The sequence below is a fragment of the Canis lupus genome, chromosome 12 (assembly GCF_003254725.2).
Source record: "Canis lupus dingo isolate Sandy chromosome 12, ASM325472v2, whole genome shotgun sequence".
NCBI classification, from domain to species: Eukaryota; Metazoa; Chordata; class Mammalia; order Carnivora; family Canidae; genus Canis; species Canis lupus.
In genome coordinates this window covers 35,626,119-35,643,996 of record NC_064254.1, presented here as the reverse complement: position 1 = coordinate 35,643,996, position 17,878 = coordinate 35,626,119, and the positions used below count along the sequence as shown (strand labels likewise).

The 17,878-nt window shown below is 42.6% G+C and overlaps 1 protein-coding gene and 1 pseudogene across 3 annotated transcripts; one reads left to right on the top strand and one right to left on the bottom strand.

Moving 5' to 3' along the window:
- Positions 1-8,337: 8,337 nt before the first annotated feature.
- Positions 8,338-14,779, bottom strand: LOC112658507 (40S ribosomal protein S4, X isoform-like; annotated as a pseudogene).
- On the top strand, positions 14,777-17,348 carry DPPA5 (developmental pluripotency associated 5). Of its 3 annotated transcripts, none has more exons than XM_025444745.3 (3): positions 14,777-15,045; positions 15,135-15,314; positions 17,026-17,348. In XM_025444745.3, the coding sequence occupies exons 1-3, from the start codon at positions 14,934-14,936 to the stop codon at positions 17,160-17,162; spliced, it is 429 nt and encodes a 142-aa protein (XP_025300530.1). In that variant the 5' UTR covers positions 14,777-14,933; the 3' UTR covers positions 17,163-17,348. The 3 variants fall into 3 exon arrangements, with proteins under 3 accessions (XP_025300530.1, XP_025300532.1, XP_025300531.1); XM_025444747.3 differs by lacking the exon at positions 17,026-17,348 and adding an exon at positions 15,656-15,796 and having other exon boundaries at positions 14,791-15,045; XM_025444746.3 differs by lacking the exon at positions 17,026-17,348 and adding an exon at positions 15,774-16,042 and having other exon boundaries at positions 14,798-15,045.
- The last annotated feature ends 530 nt before the right edge of the window (positions 17,349-17,878 follow it).

The following is a 17,878-nucleotide window of genomic DNA, read 5'->3' as shown; positions in this document are numbered from 1 at the left end:
TTCTTCTCTGTACTTTCAAGCACTGCAGGGACTGTATCATTTCATCTTGACAGTATCGCCCCTTCAGTCTTAACTGCTCAAATCCAAGCTAGTTACTTTCAGGCCCACCCTGCTGTGTATTACTAAAGCCCTTCCTGGTGTTGGATCCTGGGCTCTTTGGATCCCATGACTTCCTTTCTTTTGTATGTGTGCATGTTTGGTTTTGTCCTTGTTTATTTTATTTGTTCAATAGATTTTACAGTAGTAGCAAGAGCATTTAGGCAGAAATTATTAAGTTGATATATAATCATCTCCAAGAGGATCCTCATGGTTTTTACCATACTGATCTTTCCAACTTTGTTTCTGGTTAGCTTCCAGGAATCTGAGGATGAGATAGGTGAATTGCAGGAAGGAAGAAGAAAATCAGAGGCGGAGTTGTGGGCACAATTAGTTCGGGCTAAACAAAGAAATAGAGATTGCAAGTTGATAACGAGACTGATGACACATGAACTAGAAGAATTTAAGGCAATTGTGGCAGTAGATGCTAATGTCTAATGTGCCAGGTTTATTATTATTATTATTCTTTTTTCAAATCATAGATTCAAGAGGGTTTTTTTTTTTAATTTTTTTATTTATTTATGATAGGCACACACAGAGAGAGAGAGGCAGAGACAGAGGCAGAGGGAGAAGCAGGCTCCACGCACCAGGAGCCCGACCTGGGATTCGATCCCGGGCCTCCAGGATCCCGCCCTGGGCCAAAGGCAGGCGCTAAGCCGCTGCGCCACCCAGGGATCCCGTGTGCCAGGTTTATTAAAATGAGAAATATTTTTTTTTTCGCTGGAACTTAAGAGCTGTAGGCAACAACAACAACAACAAAAATAAGCTTCAAGTGAATTTTTGAAATAAAATGTTTTCTTTCTGGAACCAAGGGGAAAGGTGGTTTAGAGTTTTGAAGTTCACTTAGAAACTTCATAGCTATCTGTTTACTAGCTATGATGTTCCTATAATTTTCAAAGGCTGTCTAATTGTTTTGACAGATAGTCTCATTCTACAGGACTTTAAAATTATGTTTATGACATATACAGTTATTTCATTATTGTTTATTGCCTCTTCAGTTTTGGAGTCTCATTTAGATAAAAAAATTAGCTTTAAAAAGGAATCTTCAGTACTAAAAAGGTTAACCCTTTTCATTGCTCTTTACTACCTGCCTTAGCCATTTTTTTGTCTGTGTCTGGGGAGTGTATGGGTTGGGGAAGGTAGTAGGAGACTTCAGATAAGGGGTAAGGAATTTGGACTCTCAGTGATAGTTTACACTGGCCTTACTTACCCTGGGCTTCATTCAGCCTGAGAATCCAGAGGTTGTCTCACCAAGTTCGTGGTATTTGAGGCAATAGTTTCATTATTTTGCTTCTCTTCAGAAAGAGACTTCCTTTCATTCCAATGGAGCCAATCTATTTTATTTTTTTAAAATGTTATTTATATTTTTAAAAGATTTTATTTATTTATTCATGAGAGACACAGAGGGAGGCAGAGACACAGAGGGAGAAGGAGGCTCTCTCGGCAAGGAGTCCAATCAATGCAGGCCTCTATCCCAGACCCCAGGATCACGCCCTTGACAGATGCTCAACCACTGAGCCACCCAGGCGTCCCTTAAATTTTATTTAAATTTAATTAATTAACATATTACACATATGTGTATTATTGGTTTCAGAAGTAGAGGTCAGCGATTCATCAGTTTTGTATTACACCCAGTGCTTGTTAAATCACATGCCTTCCTTAATGCCCATCACCCAGTTACCCCATCCCCCCCCCCACCCTCCCTTCCAGTGACCCTCAGTTTGTTTCCTATGATTAAGAGTCTCTTATGGTTTGTCTCCTCTGATTTTGTCTTGTTTTATTTTTCCCTCTCTTCCCTTATGATCCTCTGTTTTGTTTCTTAAATTCCACATATAAATGAGATCATATAATAATTGTCTTTTTCTGCCAAACCTATTGTTTTCTGAGGAAGAATGAATATTTTGAGGCCTTGCATGTTGAAAAATATTTTTATTCTATCCACACAGTAAATTGGACTTTTGGCCTTAGAATTCTTGATTGAAATAATTTTTCCCTCAAAACTTCATGCTTTGGGGCACCTGGGTGGTTCAGTCAATTAAGCATCTACCTTTGGCTCAGGTCATGATATCGAAGTCCTAGGATTGAGCCCCATGTTGGGCTCCCTTCTTAGTGAGGAGCCTGCTTCTTCCTCTCCTTCTGCTGCTCCTGCTTGCTTGTTCTCTGTCAACTAAATAAAATCTTTTTTTTATAAGATTTTATTTATTTATGAGAGAGAGAGACAGAGAGAGAGGCAGAGACACAGGCAGAGACACAGGCAGAGGGAGAAGCAGGCTCCATGCAGGGAGCCTGACGTGGGACTCCATCTTGGGTGTCCAGGACCACACCCTGGGCTGAAGGCGGCGCTAAACCGATGAACCACCCAGGCTGCCCAAATAAATAAAATCTTAAAAAAATAAAGTTGTCAGCCAAAATTAACCCTGAGAGATTAAAATATCCAATTATTTCCCTACTTAATAGAGATACTCAATGCAAAAGGACATAAACATTCTCTAAAAAAGAAAAGCAAATGAATTAAACAATAAGGAAATAAAGCTGGAGTGACAATGTTTAAGTCATATCTAGTAGACTTTAATGTGAATGGCATTAAGCAGGAAAAGATCTTTATGTGAGAACATGTTAATCATGTTGTACCATAGTGTTCTCTTTAAGTGTCTTAGCTATCCAGCTTTCATTACCAATAGAATGCAATGGTGTATGGCTGCTAGAAAGGGGTCCCAAGATGGCAACTGAAATTCAGATAGATTTTGAAATTTTTAAATTCTGATTTCATTGTTTATTTAAAGATGTATTTATTTATTTGGGAGAGAGAATACAAGCAGAGAGGAGGGGAGAATATGAGCAGGGAGAGGGAGAAGCTAACCCCCCCCCATGAGCAGGGGACCCAAACAACGCAGGGCTTGATCCCAGGACACTGGGATCATGACCTGAGCTAAAAAGATACTTAACCGACCGAATGAACCAGGCATCCCCCACTGATTTCATTTTTTAAATTAAACCTTTTTATTTTTGGATAATTGTAAATTCACATATAGTTGTAGAATTTTTTTTTTTTTTTAAGTAGGTGCCACACTCATGGAATCCAACATGGGGCTTGAACTGACAACCCTGAAATCAAGACCTGAGCGGAGATCAAGAGTAGGTCCCTCAATGGACTGAGCCACCCAGGTGCTCCCACATGCAGTTGTAATAAAAAAATACAGAGAGCTCCCATGTACTCTTATTCGGTTTCCTCCTATGGTAACATCTTGCAAACCTATAGTACAATATCGCAACCAGGATATCAACATTGATGCAGTCAAGACACAGAATGTTTCTATCATGAGAATCCCCCATCTTGCCCTTTGCTAGCCATACCCACTTCCTTTCAGTCCCCATCCCCTCTTTGATTCTAGCAACCACTTCTCTGTTCTTCCGTTTAATAATTATGTCATTTCAAGAATGTTATATAAATGGAATTATATAAACTTTTAAGATTGGCATTTTTCTCCCACTTACTATTATTCTGTGGAGATTCATCCAGGTTGTTTCTATTAACTGTTTTATTTTATTGTTGAGTAATATTCCATGGTAAGCTATATCACCGTTTGATTCACTTGTTAAAGGACATGTGTGTTGTTTCCACCTTTTTGCTATTACAGGTAAAGTTGCTCTGAACCCTCTTGTGCAAGTTTTTGTGTAGACATATGTTTTCATTTCTCTTGGGCAAATATGTAGGAGAGTAATTGCTAGGTCATGTGTAACTCTATGTTTAGTTGTTTGAGGAACTGTGAGACTGTCTCTAGAGTTGCTGTACCATTTTACCTTCCCATCAGCAATGTATGAGTGATTTGGTTTCTCTGAAACCTCACTTTAGGGTTGTCCCTATTTTTAATTTTAGTTATTCTGATAGTTGTGTAGTGATATCGCATTTAGGTTTTAATTTACACTTCCCTAACAGCAAATGATGATGAACATCTTTTCATTATTAGGCATCTGTATATCCCATTTAGTGAAATATCTTTGTCTTTTATTTATTGTCTAATTGTATTATTATTTTTTTTAATTGTATTATTTTTTACTATTGAGTTTGAGAGTTCTTTATGTATTCTTGGTATTAGTTCTTTGTTATATATGTGGTTTGCAAATATTTTCTCCCAATCATAGTTTGCCTTTTCGTCTTCTCAACGGATTCTAAACAAACGTTTTTATTTTAGATGAGATCCAATTGATCAATATTTTTTTAATTAATTTATTTATTTATGACAGACACAGAGAGAGAAGAGAGAGAGAGAGAGAGAGGCAGAGACACGGGAGGAGGGAGAAGCAGGCTCCATGCAGGGAGCCCGACGCGGGATTCGATCCCGGGTCTCCAGGATCACGCCCTGGGCCAAAGGCAGGCGCTAAACCGCTGCGCCACCCAGGGATCCCTTTTTCTTTTTTTTTTTAAATCCAACTTTTTTTAAAGTTTTTTTTTTTTTTTAAGATTTCATTTATTTATTCATGAGACACACATACACACACACACACACACACACAGAGAGAGGCAGAGACACAGGCAGAGGGAGGAAACAGGCTCCATGCAAGGAGCCTGATGTGGGACTCGATCCTGAGTCTCCAGGATCACACCCCAGGCTGCAGGCGGCGCTAAACCGCTGTGCCACCAGGGCTGCCCTGATCAATATTTTCTTTTATGGAACAAACTCTTGGTGATAAATGTAAAGACTCTTAGGTTAGCCCTAGTTCCAAAAGATTTACTCCTGTATTTTTCCCTAAAGGCTTTCTGCCTGTAAATTTTATATTTAATCTGCCAATACTACATAGTCCTTGATTACTATAGTTATATAATAATGGTTAAACTTAGGCAGACTGATCATTTTCCCCCCTAAAATTGTTTTAGCTATTGTGGTTTCTTTGCCTTTTTATATAAATTTATATAAATATAATAATTTATATAAATTTAAAAATAGTCCAGTATCTACAAAAAAATCTTGCTGGCATTTTGATAGGGATTGCATTAAGCCTGTATATCAATTTGGAGAGAACTGATAGAGATCAGGATGGAAGCAAAGGGGCTTACTCATCTGGGGAGGTATGGAAGCATCTGAGATGGAGAGAAAGTGGTTGGAGGTTAGACTTGAGGCTTCACAACCCCTTTGGAAACACACTACTTCCTGGAGGCTGAGAATGTAGGTGGATCCAGAAGGCACAACACTCTTTGGAAGTTGCTAATTGATTTCCACAGGCCTAGTGATACCCCACAGGTGTGTATTGTTTTACTCATACCATTTCTTCTTCTAACTTTTAAGTCAGGCTACATTATAGAAATGGGAGATTTCACATAAAAATCAGAATTGGGCAGATCTGGGGCTCAGAACCCTGTATGGCAATTGACCAATTGTAATTAATAGTCTCTTTTTTATTTGGGGACTGGGAGAAGGGATCTGGGGGAGTCAGGGATAAGGCAGGCTGTTTAAAGGATTCTCTTATATTGAAAAGGTATTGATTCCAAGATGTTAAAATGGCATGTATTGTTATACAGAGCTTGAAAGCACTCATTAGAAAACTTGCTAATTACATTTCACTTTTCTATTTACTGGTTTTTATCTTCTGGATGTGATTTTATTTTTATTTATTATTATTATTATTATTTTTATTTATGATAGTCACACAGAGAGAGAGAGAGAGAGAGAGAGGCAGAGACATAGGCAGAGGGAGAAGCAGGCTCCATGCACCAGGAGCCCGACGTGGATGTGATTTTAAATAGATAGTTGAGGGATCCCTGGGTGGCGCAGCGGTTTGGCGCCTGCCTTTGGCCCAGGGCGCGATCCTGGAGACTCGGGATCGAATCCCACATCGGGCTCCCGGTGCATGGAGCCTGCTTCTCCCTCTGCCTGTGTCTCTGCCTCTCTCTCTCTCTCTCTCTCTCTCTGTGACTATCATAAATAAATAAATTAAAAAAAAAAAAAAGATAGTTGAGGTATCCACAACCTTGCTACCCAGAATTGATCTGTTAACTAGCAGTATCAGCATTTCTTGGGAAACTGTTTAAATGAGGACTCTTAGGCCTGCCTCAGACTTAGTGAATCTGCATTTTAACAAGATTCCCAGGTAACTGTTTTATACATTTAAGCTTGAGATGCTCTCCTCTCTAATATTTCAGGGTGTATTACCTAAAAATCCAGGAAACAACAGATTCTAGTTGGCTGGAGTATACATTTTTTTAAATTTATTTTATAATTTTTTTTATCATTTTATTTTTTTCATCATGATAAGTGTACTCTTTAACCCCCATCCCCTGCTTCTCTCACTGCACCCCAACTCCCCTCTGGTAACCATCAGTTTGTTCTCTACAGTTAATAGTCTCTCTCTTTAAAAAAAAAAAAAAAAAAAAGTCTCTTTTTTTTTTCCCTTTTGCTTGCTTGTTTTGTTTCTTAAATTTCACATATGAGATCCTATGGTATTTGTCTTTCTCTGACTGACTTACTTTGGTCAGCATTATACTCTCCAGCTATATCCATGTTGTTGCAAGTGGCAACATTTCATTCTTTCTTTTAATTTTTTTTTTTTTTTTTTAATTTTATTTATTTATGATAGTCACATAGAGAGAGAGAGAGAGAGGCAGAGACACAGGCAGAGGGAGAAGCAGGCTCCATGCACCGGGAGCCCGATGTGGGATTCGATCCCGGGTCTCCAGGATCGCGCCCTGGGCCAAAGGCAGGCGCCAAACCGCTGCGCCACCCAGGGATCCCCATTTCATTCTTTCTTATGGCTGAATAACATTCCATTTTGTGTGTGTGTATATATATCACATCTTCTTTATCCATTCATTTATTGGTGGTTATTTGGGCTGCTTCCATAGTTTTGCTGTTGCAAATAATGCTTCAATAAACATAGGTGTGCATATATCTCTTTAAATTAGTGTTTTTGTATTCTTTGGGTAAACACCCTGTAGTGCAATTACTAGATCATAGGGTAGTTCTGTTTTTTGTTTGTTTATTTGTTTTATTTTTTTTACTTTTTGAGGAACCTCCATACTGTTTGCCACAATGGCTGCACCAATTTGGATTCCTGCCAGCAGAGCAAGAGGGTTTCTTTTTCTCCAAATCCTTGCCAGCACTTGTTGTTTCTTATGTTTTTGATTTTAACCATTCTGACAAGTGGAAAGTAATATCTCATTGTAGTTTTGATTTGCATTTCCCTGATGAGTGATGTTGAGCTTCTATTCATGTGTCTGTTGGCCACCTGTATGTCTTCTGGGAGAAATGTCTGTTCATGTCTTCTGCCCATTCCAAATTGGATTATTTATTTTTTTGGGTGGTGAGTTGTATCAGTTCTTCATATATCTTGGATACTAAAATTTTCTTGGATATGTCATTTGCAAGTATCTTCTCCCATCAGGAAGGATGCCTTTTAGTTTTATCGATGGTTTCCTTTGCAGAAATTTTTATTTTGATGGAGTTCTAATAGTTTATTTTTGCTTTTATTTCCCTTGCCTCAGGAGACATACTAGAAAAACGTTGCTATAGGGACACCTGGGTGGCTCAGCGGTTGAGCGTCTGCCTTCTGCTCAGGGCGTGATCCCAGAGTACCAGGATCAAGTCCCACATTGGGCTTCCTGCATGGAGCCTGCTTCTCCCTCTAATGTGTCTCTGCCTCTCTCTCTCTCTGTGTCTCTCATGAATAAATAAAATCTTAAAAAAAAAAAAAAGAAAGAAAACTTGCTATCGCTGATGTCAGAGAGATTATTGCCTGTGCTCATCTCAAGGATTTTTATGGTTTCAGGTTTCACATTTAGGTCATGAATACATTTTGAGTTTATTTTTGTGTATAGGGTAAGAAGGTGGTCGTTTCATTCTTTTGCATATTACTGTCCAGTTTTCCCAACACTTTGTTGAAGAGACCATATTTTTCCCATTGGATATTGTTCCTGCTTTGTTGAAGATTTTTTTTAAAGATGTATTTATTTATTTATGATAGACATAGAGAGAGAGAGAGAGAGAGGCAGAGACACAGGAGGAGGGAGAAGCAGGCTCCATGCCAGGAGCCCGATGTGGGACTCGATCCCGGGGCATCCCTGGGTGGCGCAGCGGTTTAGCGCCTGCCTTTGGCTCAGGGCGCGATCTTGGAGACCCGGGATCGAATCCCATGTCGGGCTCCCGGTACATGGAGCCTGCTTGTGTCTCTGCCTCTCTCTCTCTCTCTCTCTCTCTGTGTGTGACAATCGTAAATAAAAAAAAAAAAAAAAAAAAAAAAAGAGGGACTCGATCCCGGGACTCCAGGATCGCGCCCTGGGCCAAAGGTAGGCGCTAAACTGGTGAGCCACCCAGGGATCCCCTGCTTTGTTGAAGATTAACTGACCATACAGTTGTGGGTTTATTTTTGAGTTTTCTATTCTATTCCATTGATCTATGTTTCTATTTTTATGCCAGTATCATACCATTTTGATTACTACTGCTTTGTAATATAACTTGAAATCTGGAATTGTGATACCTCCTGTTTTTTCTTTTTCAAGATTGCTCTGGCCGTTCGAGGCCTTTTGTGTAGTTTTATACAAATGTTAATATTTTTTTGTTTTAGTTCTGTGAATAACGCTGTTGGTATTTTGATAGGGATTGTATTGAGGCATTTTATTTTTAAATATACTATTTTACAATAAAATAACTACTGAAGTCCAGCACAAAAATTCTTCCCAATTCCAGCACCCAATCAAGTGATTTTTTTTCTTTCTTTCTTTTTTCTTTTCTTTTTTTTTTTATTATCTTCAATTAAGTATAAAGAGCTTCACATTACTTGGAGACCATTTTACCCACTGCACTGTTTGGCTGCCAGTCTCTTGTCTCTCTCTTCAGCAGTGGTGAGGTAGATACACTTTCTAAAGGGAAGAGAAATTCATGGTTTATTGCCTTTGCCAATAACAAAAGTGTTGGGGAGCTAGGTAGCAAAGATATTGCCACTGGCATCTTTCACATGAACTACATGAAAAAACAAAACAAAACAAAACAAAAAAGGATGTCTCTATTGTTGATCACACCAATTCTTCCCAGGTTAGCACCTCTGGTCACCATATAAAGATTACCAGTATTAAACTTGATGAAATCAGTAATCTTCCCAGTCTATAAGTCAATCTAAATGGTGTCATTCACCTTGATAATGGGATCAGGATAGCTGATACTGTGAGCATCATGGCTCACCAGATGAGGGATTCCTTTTGTTCTTACAAAGATCTTTCTCACTTTACACAATTTATACTTGGTCTCCTTAGGTGTAATCCAATGAACAGAAAAGCAACCCTTGCTGGAAGTTCTCCCCAATCTTATCAATGCTGATGACATCCATAAAACCAGCAGGATAGGTTACTATCAGTTTGGACCTTGCCATCATTCTTAATAAAATGTTGTATACAGATCTCCTTTAGTACATCTTCTGCTAGGGCATACTTAAGTTTGTTCCTTAGGAAAATGATGAGAGGAAGACATTTTCTCAGATTATGGGGACCGGTAGATGAATGAGGAGCAAACACACTGGTCAATTTATCCAGCATCCAGTGGTTTGGAGCTGCTACATGCTTCAGAAGCTTCTTAGGACCATAAGCCATGGTTGTGCTAGGCATGAAAAGAGTGTGGTTTTGTTTTTCAGATGTTCAAAGGACATTTTTGAAAAGCAATAGATCAATAAATAGCCAGAGTATTAAGAATTCTCCTGTCCTTTCACCGATAATTATTTCTGTGGGTCTCCATTTTATATAAATGAGATACTCTTAAATATGGTTAATGAGCCAAATGGTCTTCTGGTTTATTCAAGGCAGTATATAAATGGAAGCCAACAAAATCTAATAGTAAATTTGGATTGAATATTGTATATCAATTCAATATCATAATAGAAGCAACTTAAAATCTTTTGTAAATAAAATGTAAATAGGCAGAGTATCATCTAGTCTATTGAAGAGTTCTCAGTATACTTACTCTGTGTCCTAGCTTGGTTGTCCTTCCCCCCAAATTTGAAGGTGTGGATGCTTGGAGTCCCCTCCCCCATGGGTTAAAGTGAGAAGTCAGATATAGAGTATCTGCAAAAGTCAAGGAAGGATACTAAAAGCAGAAGTCCTCCTTCAGCAAAGTGTCAGTCAGTGATTGTCATTGCTCTGGGATCCGAAAGAAGCCTTGAGGTTAAGCTGTCTGAATAATCTAGGCCTCCAGGGATCCCTGGGTGGCGCAGCGGTTTGGTGCCTGCCTTTGGCCCAGGGTGCGATCCTGGAGACCCGGGATCGAATCCCACGTCGGGCTCCCGGTGCATGGAGCCTGCTTCTCCCTCTGCCTGTGTCTCTGCGCCTCTCTCTCTCTCTGTGACTATCATAAATAAATAAAAATTAAAAAAAAATTAAAAAAAAAAGAATAATCTAGCCCTCCAGGAAAGGGCAGCATTTGCTCTGAGATATAGAGTCTTTTTTTTTTTTTTTTTTTTTAAGATTTTATTTATTTATTTGAGAGGGAGAGGGGCAGAAAGAGAGAGGGAGAGAGATCATGAGCAGGGAGAGGGGTAGAGAGAGAAGTAGACTCTCCACTGAGCAGGGAGCCAGATGAACGACTCCATTCCAGGACCCTGAGATCATGACCTGAGCTCAAGGCAAACGCTTAACACTGAGCTACCCAGGCACCCTGAGTCTTGGTGGGTCACCAATCCCAGGTTTCCCCAGAGCCCCACGAAAAGAGCTTATCTTTTTTTTTTTTTAATTTTTATTTTATTTTATTTATGATAGGCACACAGTGAGAGAGAGAGAGAGAGGCGGAGACACAGGCAGAGGGAGAAGCAGGCTCCATGCACTGGGAGCCCGATGTGGGACTCGATCCCGGGTCTCCAGGATTGCGCCCTGGGCCAAAGGCAGGCGCTAAACCGCTGCGCCACCCAGGGATCCCGAAAAGAGCTTATCTTTCCTCGGACCACTGCCTGGGTAAAGCTGAGGCCGGGGCAAAAGTTGAAATGAAAGTGGATGGGGAAATGGAGGTGGATCCTCCTCCCAGGGTCCCCTTGCTGAAAATACTCTGCAAATGCCAGTTGCATCTGCAGCCCGCACACCCGTGGGTCTACAGGTGACACACCTCCAGGGGTTGCTGCTGGTACTCATCTTCCATGTAAGAAGTGGTCCAGGACCTTTCCCTGGGGGTGAACCTTACATCTGTGCCTCTCATTGCAGTCCTTCCTGAAGTATCAAACTGAGATTAGGGCCAGGCTCTGTGGGCTCCATTCTGCCGCCCTTTGGGACCCTGACCAGCAACCCTCCTCTTGTCAGCCGCCCTGTGGGGGATGCATGCGGGGCTGAGAACCTCTGCCCTCTCCCTCAGCATGCTCTCCTTGGGCTCTTTTGTACTTGAAAGTGGCAGACACGCTGGGGACAGAGACAACGCTGCCTGGGGCACAACAAGCTAGTCAAGGGGCTGCTGCAGATTGTGGCCGGCAGGCATCTCCGCAGCCACTTCCCATGTAAGGGCTTGCAATGTGAAGCTTCTCTCTGCTCCCCAACCCTGCTGCCCTGTGTTGGCACTAGGTCTGGCCGGACATTGTCTTCAGAAGCTGAGGAGCTGGAGACAGGAAGCAAATCCAAAGGCAGCTGCCTGAAAGGGGTCGCTGGGCCCCAGCTGGGGTGAGGGAAGCTGTCCTTATAGCGACAAAAAAAATGCCGGCCTGGGCCTGGAGCCAGCCAGGAGTGACGTCGGTGTACACCCAGAGACAAGCCAGGACTTCTTCACTGAAGCCAAGAAGCCAGGGAGAATTGCCTGGAGGCTGAGTTCTTCTGTGGATGTGTTTATAGCCCCCAAGCCAAAGTTCCTGAGGTTGGGCCATGCTTCCCCTGTGCAACCCTTGGAAAGGCTCCAGGAGATGGGCAAAAATCTTAGCCAAGGGGGCAGAGAGAGGGAGGAGAGGATGGACTGGTCAAGCTTATCTGGGCTGCGGTGACAACTCTGGGCTTGGGAAACCATTTCCTCCAAACTTGTGTAAAATCCCATGCTGAGGATCCCACAGAGATGCTGGCCTTCAACAGCCTTTTCCTGAGAAAGGCAGGGGTGGAATGAGTGTTAATGGGACTACATTTTCTGCTGCAGCAACCCTAGGATTCTTAAGCCAAGATGAGGGTCATCTTGGACAAAGTGGAGGGGCTTCCCAACAGTTCCTGGATGGTGACCACATAAAGGCCACTGTGTGTTTTTAGGTTGGAAGGGTGACCCTGTGAGGACTGGTTGCCAACATCTACTCTGGTGTCTCCTCCAGCCCATAGTGGCATGCCTAGCAGTGGGTGGCGAGAAGCCTTTGGATCCAGGTCCAGGTGTAGCTGACTAGAATGTGCTGCCAGTTTCCAGAAAGCTCAGAGAACAAGCCCTGGGTACCTCTGACACATCTGAATTTTGGCACTTGGCACTTACCAGCTTTGCCTCTGAGGTCCATGGTATGATACAGGACATTCATGAGCCCTCTGCAAATCTCTTTTCACTATGCCATCCAACAGTCTAAATACTCAAAAGTGGGAGAGAGAGAGGTGATGGCGGGTGTGATTGTGGTGATGGCCTCAGAGCCTCTGGATGGGGTTCCCACCTGATTAAAAGGAAAAGCTGCAAAGAGGTAATATTTGGAATTGAGTGAATTTTCTGTGTCTTCATTTCATGCATACTCAGAAAAGTTGTCTGGGCCAGGCTGGAATGCTAAAGGGAGACATGTAAACAATTGCATCCTGGGAGATAACAAAATTACAGTAGATATCCCTCAAGCAAGAAGGAGTTGGTAGTGGCACAATTTTGAGGAGGGGCTAAGGAGAGGGATCTAACTCCCCTTAGTAAATCACACTACTACTAGCCAATCAGACCCCCAAACCAGCAGTTTGTGAATCTACAATCAAAATGTGTAAATGAAAAAGCAGTGAGGCCTCCATAGTCATTTATCCCAGGGGCCAGGCCTGGGATTACTGGGGACTCATTGACAGGAGTGGGGAAACCAGTTCTTATAAGCTGCTGTTGTGACACCTGTGCTGATTTAATTATGCATGAGTTTTTTTTTTTTTTTTAGAAGGGACATTAGTCATTACCATTTAATATTTTTTGATGGTCATACTTTCTGAACCAAAAATTTAAATCGTGGTTATCTTCTAAGTCTGTAAAGTTTTACAAGTTTGAAATAAGTTTGTATAGTTATGAAGGCTTATTTTTAATACCCCCCAAGTTGGATATAATTCCTGTGCCCCTCTGCTTTAAATACTATATTAAAAAAAAAACTATATTGATGGGGTGCCTGGCTGGTTTAGTGGGTGTAGCATGCAACTCTTGACTTGGGGCCGTGAGTTCAAGTCCCATGTTGGGTGTGGAGACTGCTTAAAAATAGAATATTTAAAATATATACGTACTATATTGAATTTCCATTCAAAGAAATGGTGTGTAGGAGGAGGGGGGAGAGTGATTTAAAAAGCATAAGGAAATTCTCACTGAGGAGATAGGTTATACTTTTTTTCCCTCCAGTAAAGTTACTTTTTATTAGCTATCTGACACACAATTACTTCTTCTCCCTTCCTCTAAAATTCAAAACCACCGGGGTGGGAGTGGGGGTGGGGGGAGTGCTGGCTGGCTCAGTTGGTACAGCACAGGACTCTCCATCTCACAGCCATGAGTTCAGGCTCCACTTGGGACTTCAACTCAGGACCCTGAGATTATGACCTGAGCTGAAACCAAGAACTGGATGCTCAACTGACTGAACCACCTCGGCGCCCCAAGAACCCAGTTTTTTGCCTGAATGTGAAGAAGTTTGCCTCAAGAGATAGTCATAATAGCTGATGGGATTGTATATTACCAGAACATGGTCTTGGGAAAAGTCAGCTTCATTTCCACATCTATGAAGCCATAAAACATTGAAATCACACTCTCATTGTATGAATCTAGTGCATCACTTCAAGCAGTATGTTTTTTTTTTTTTTTTTCAAGCAGTATGTTTTTTAAATGAATAAATTATTTGGAGGCTGAAGTCTGGTCTATACAGGAGTGCCGGGGTGACTCTTTTTCTGGCGTAGGTCATGTCTCAGAGTCCTGGAACTGAGACCCACTTTAGGCCCCATGCTCCACAGGAAGTCTGCTTGAGGATTCTCCTTCTCCCTCTGCCCTTACCCATGCTCCCTGGCATTCTCTCAAATAAAAAAAAATTAAAAAAAAAAAAAGAAAAAAAAAATCTACCATCTACAGTTTGGACCCAAGTGGCCAGGTGGGGCACACATGAGTTTTAAAATCAGGATAGATTTAAAGATTCCAGACTTAGCGGCTTCAAAGGAAGGGCAGTTTAGCGACCCTATCACGTTCCTTGCAGATAAGGAATTTCCAAATTTCCTTTTCACCTTTGTTAAATGGCAGTTATTACTCCTGCGTCCTCGGGGGTTGTAGGCGCTGGGCGAAGCGAAGCCTCGGGGTTTGGCCCCCCTCAGGCCCCCGGGAAGTGGAACCCTCCTCTGGAACGTGGAGGCAGGCCCTCGATTTGGCAGCTCCCTGGAGATCTCTCACCCTGCGGCCTTGCACTTTCGTCTTCCCGGGGTTCTGGCCCAGTCACTCGTTCCCAGGGCTAGAGCTGACGCTGCCCTCGTCCCAAGCACTCCCAAGGCCAAGAGCTTCCGGTGTGGAGAAACCTTTGTGAGGTGGGAGAGCGCGGCCCGCACCCGGCGGGAGGTCACGTGCGAGAGCCGCGCAGGCGGGCCAGGCGGGCGTTCAGCGAGCGACTCGGCGCGGGGGCGGGGCTTGCCGTGGGCGGCCCCGCCCAGCGCCCGACTCCCAGCGCCGTGGCCGGGCGACTCGGTCAGGCCTAGCCTCGTTGGCAGCGTGACTGGTTTTGAGGCACGCCGGATGGGGACGCTGCCAGGACGGAAAGATATTCCACCATGGGTGAAAGTTCCGGCAGACTTGAAAGACCCCGAGGTGTTGCAGGTCCAGACGCAGCTCTTGGAAGCTATGTTTGGTGAGTGAGCCCAATCCTGACCTGGGTGCCCTGACGCGGGCGTCTGGGTCTCCGCGGGCCTGAGCGCCCATGTTCTCTATCCCAAACAGGCCCAGCTGGATCTCGAATCCCGTACATCGAGCAAGTGAGCAAAGTCATGCTCGAGCTAAAGGTTCTGGAATCCTCGGGCCTCACCGAGGTCTTGGTTTATGGCTCTTACTTGTACAAGCTCAGGGCCAAGTGGATGCTCCAGTCCATGGCCGAGTGGCACCGCCAGCGACGGGAACGAGGTAAAAGGCCTGGCGACGTGCTTTTGGCATGGGGACTCGTGGGGGTCGTTTTATTTCTTCTCCTGCAGTCCTTCTCACCCCTGCTCTTCTCCCCACAAAAACCCCCACCCCAGGCATCACCCCAGGCTCTTTATAGCTGGGCTGCTGCTGAGACGACTTTAATGCGGTCTGTTGTTCCTAGAGACCGTGGGGTAAGACTAGGATGAGAGGTGGCCTGGCCTCCTAAGGAAAGGTTATCTGAGACCTGTTCCCAGTTCTCCCCCTCCCTCCCAACACTCCCCTCTAGCTTCTTAGGGTAGGTTGGAATGAGCTCACTGGCCCCACCTTCTGATGTTCCCAAGAATTCCAGGTGCAGAATGCCAAGCTGAGAAGTCCCAGAAACCGACCTTGAAAGAGGCTGAGAACTGTCCAGGCTCTTATCTTCTCCCCTTATGCACACTTTGTTGCTTTCTGGTGCAGGGATGCTCAAACTTGAGGATGCCATGAAAGCCCTACAGCTAGGTCCTTGGATGAAGTGAAGCCAGTTTGCCACCAACGTACCTGGAATCAGGATTGGAAGAGTAGATTGTTGTCTCCAGAGCTGGGATGTATATGGTCTGGTTGAAATTCTGCTCCAGCCTGACAGGGAAAAACCAGCTGATTTTGGGTCTCTGCCTTTGTCTGAGTCCTAATGTGGCTTCTCCCCTACCCCCCAAATTTGCTAATTAAAGGATAACATTTTAAATAAATAGTGCCTTGATGTTGTTGAAGTATTGGAGATAACATCACAGTCAAGTTGGCCCTTGAGCTTCACCCTTAATTAAAACCTTCAAAGCTAGAAAAAAAGTCCAAGAGCACCCATGGTTAGGGTTAAAAGGTATAGGAGTTGGGTTCTGAGATGGCAGCTTTGATCAAAACCCAGTCAATTTTAGGGGAAATGTAATAATGTCTGAGCTGACCTGGGTTCTTTTTAAAGATAATTATAAGGTAATGTGCAAAATGAAAAGCAAATATTCTCCAAAACAAAGATAGAAATGTTAGTATTTTCTCAGTGGAGTAGTTTTATATACTTGTAATCCTAATACAAGACCACTAGCTGATATGCAATATAATGAGACGGAACTATGGACTAAGTGGAGAATACTGGTTGTTGCTATATTGGAATAAACAGTATTTTCCTAAGTAACAGTAATATTTACATATAAATTTTGGATACTACATTCAAATGGATCAGAATCCAAAAAATGATAGAAAAGTCTCCTATCCATCCATTTATAAGATTATAAAAGTAGTCTGTATAATTATCCATTTATGCACTCATTTCTACTCCAAAAATAAAAAGCTTTATTTTCTTGTGTGCTCTGGAAGAGTGTTATTTTTTTTAATACAATCACAATCATAATGTAGATTATATAGTTGGGCATGATTCCATTTAATTGGTTCCCTACCAAAGGATTTTTAGGTTGTTCCCAATCTTTGGTTTTTACATAGCTGTGATGAATACCTTGAAGGTCATTGTTTTGCAAGTGTGCACGTATTCTATAGGCTAAGTTAGAGGGTAAATTGCTGGTCCAGAGAGGAAATTGTATATATGATTTTGCTAGATAGTACCAAATTGCCTTCCATGGGAGTTGAAATAATTTTACACCCAGCAGCAATAAATGAGATTGCCTGCTTCTCCACAAGCTTAGTCACAGGTGATTGGCAATCCTTTTTCTTTCTGACCTATTAGGTGCAGTCTTCCTGAGATTAGTACTTCTCGCTTGGGCCAGGAGTTGTGACTCCCTCAAATTACCCTCAGCTAGTGCCCCCTTCGGTCAGTTGGCAATGAATGTGTGTGAAAACGTAAACTGCAGATCTGGGACTTGAAACTCTGCAGTGCTGATGAAACACAGAACTGTCCTTGTCCTTAGAACAGTCTAGATGGGCAGCCTGGGTGGCTCAACGGTTTGGCGCCGACATCAGCCCAGGGCGTGATCCTGGAGTCCTGGAATCGAGTTCCACATCGGGCTTCCTGCACGGAGCCTGCTTCTCCTTCAGCGTGTGTCTTTGCCTCTCTCTCTGTGTCTCTCATGAATAAATAAATAAAATCTTAAAAAAACAACGGTCTAGAAGTTCTGTTTTAAGGGGCAGTACTTGCCAGTGTAGAAAAATTAATCTGTGTAAAAGTAGCAAAATTTGGAAATTTAAGCATATGCCATAAATCCCATGCATGCTCTGCACTGAAGATTTTTCAGCCCTTCAAGACCACACAAAACTGCGAATTCATAGGGAAAGTTTTGGAATAAACTGTAGATTAAAAAAAAAAGGTCTTGGGGTGGCTGCCCTTTTTCCTCTTTGTTTTAAGCTTTTGGCTAGTTTTCCACCCAGGGTAGAGGATTAAGAGAAGCCAAACAGCTTTCATTGTAATGGAGATGAGGGTTCTGCCCTACGGAAAGGCTTCATTAGCTCTGAGGAGATTTAGAGGAGAGTCAGTCTAGGGCGTTGTCCAGGAAAGCATGGATTGCTTGCTTACAAAACAACTGATAAACGAGCAAATCCAATCTAGTGAAATCCTTTGGCCCAAACGTAGTTAACAATAGCCA

Excerpts from the sequence above, each read along its gene's own strand:
- DPPA5 (XM_025444745.3), top strand. The coding sequence starts at position 14,934 with ATGGGGACGCTGCCAGGACGGAAAGATATTCCACCATGGGTGAAAGTT. Across the intron at positions 15,046-15,134 it reads GCTCTTGGAAGCTATGTTTG|GCCCAGCTGGATCTCGAATC; the intron begins GTGAGTGAGCCC and ends TATCCCAAACAG. Across the intron at positions 15,315-17,025 it reads CCGCCAGCGACGGGAACGAG|GTGCAGTCTTCCTGAGATTA; the intron begins GTAAAAGGCCTG and ends CTGACCTATTAG.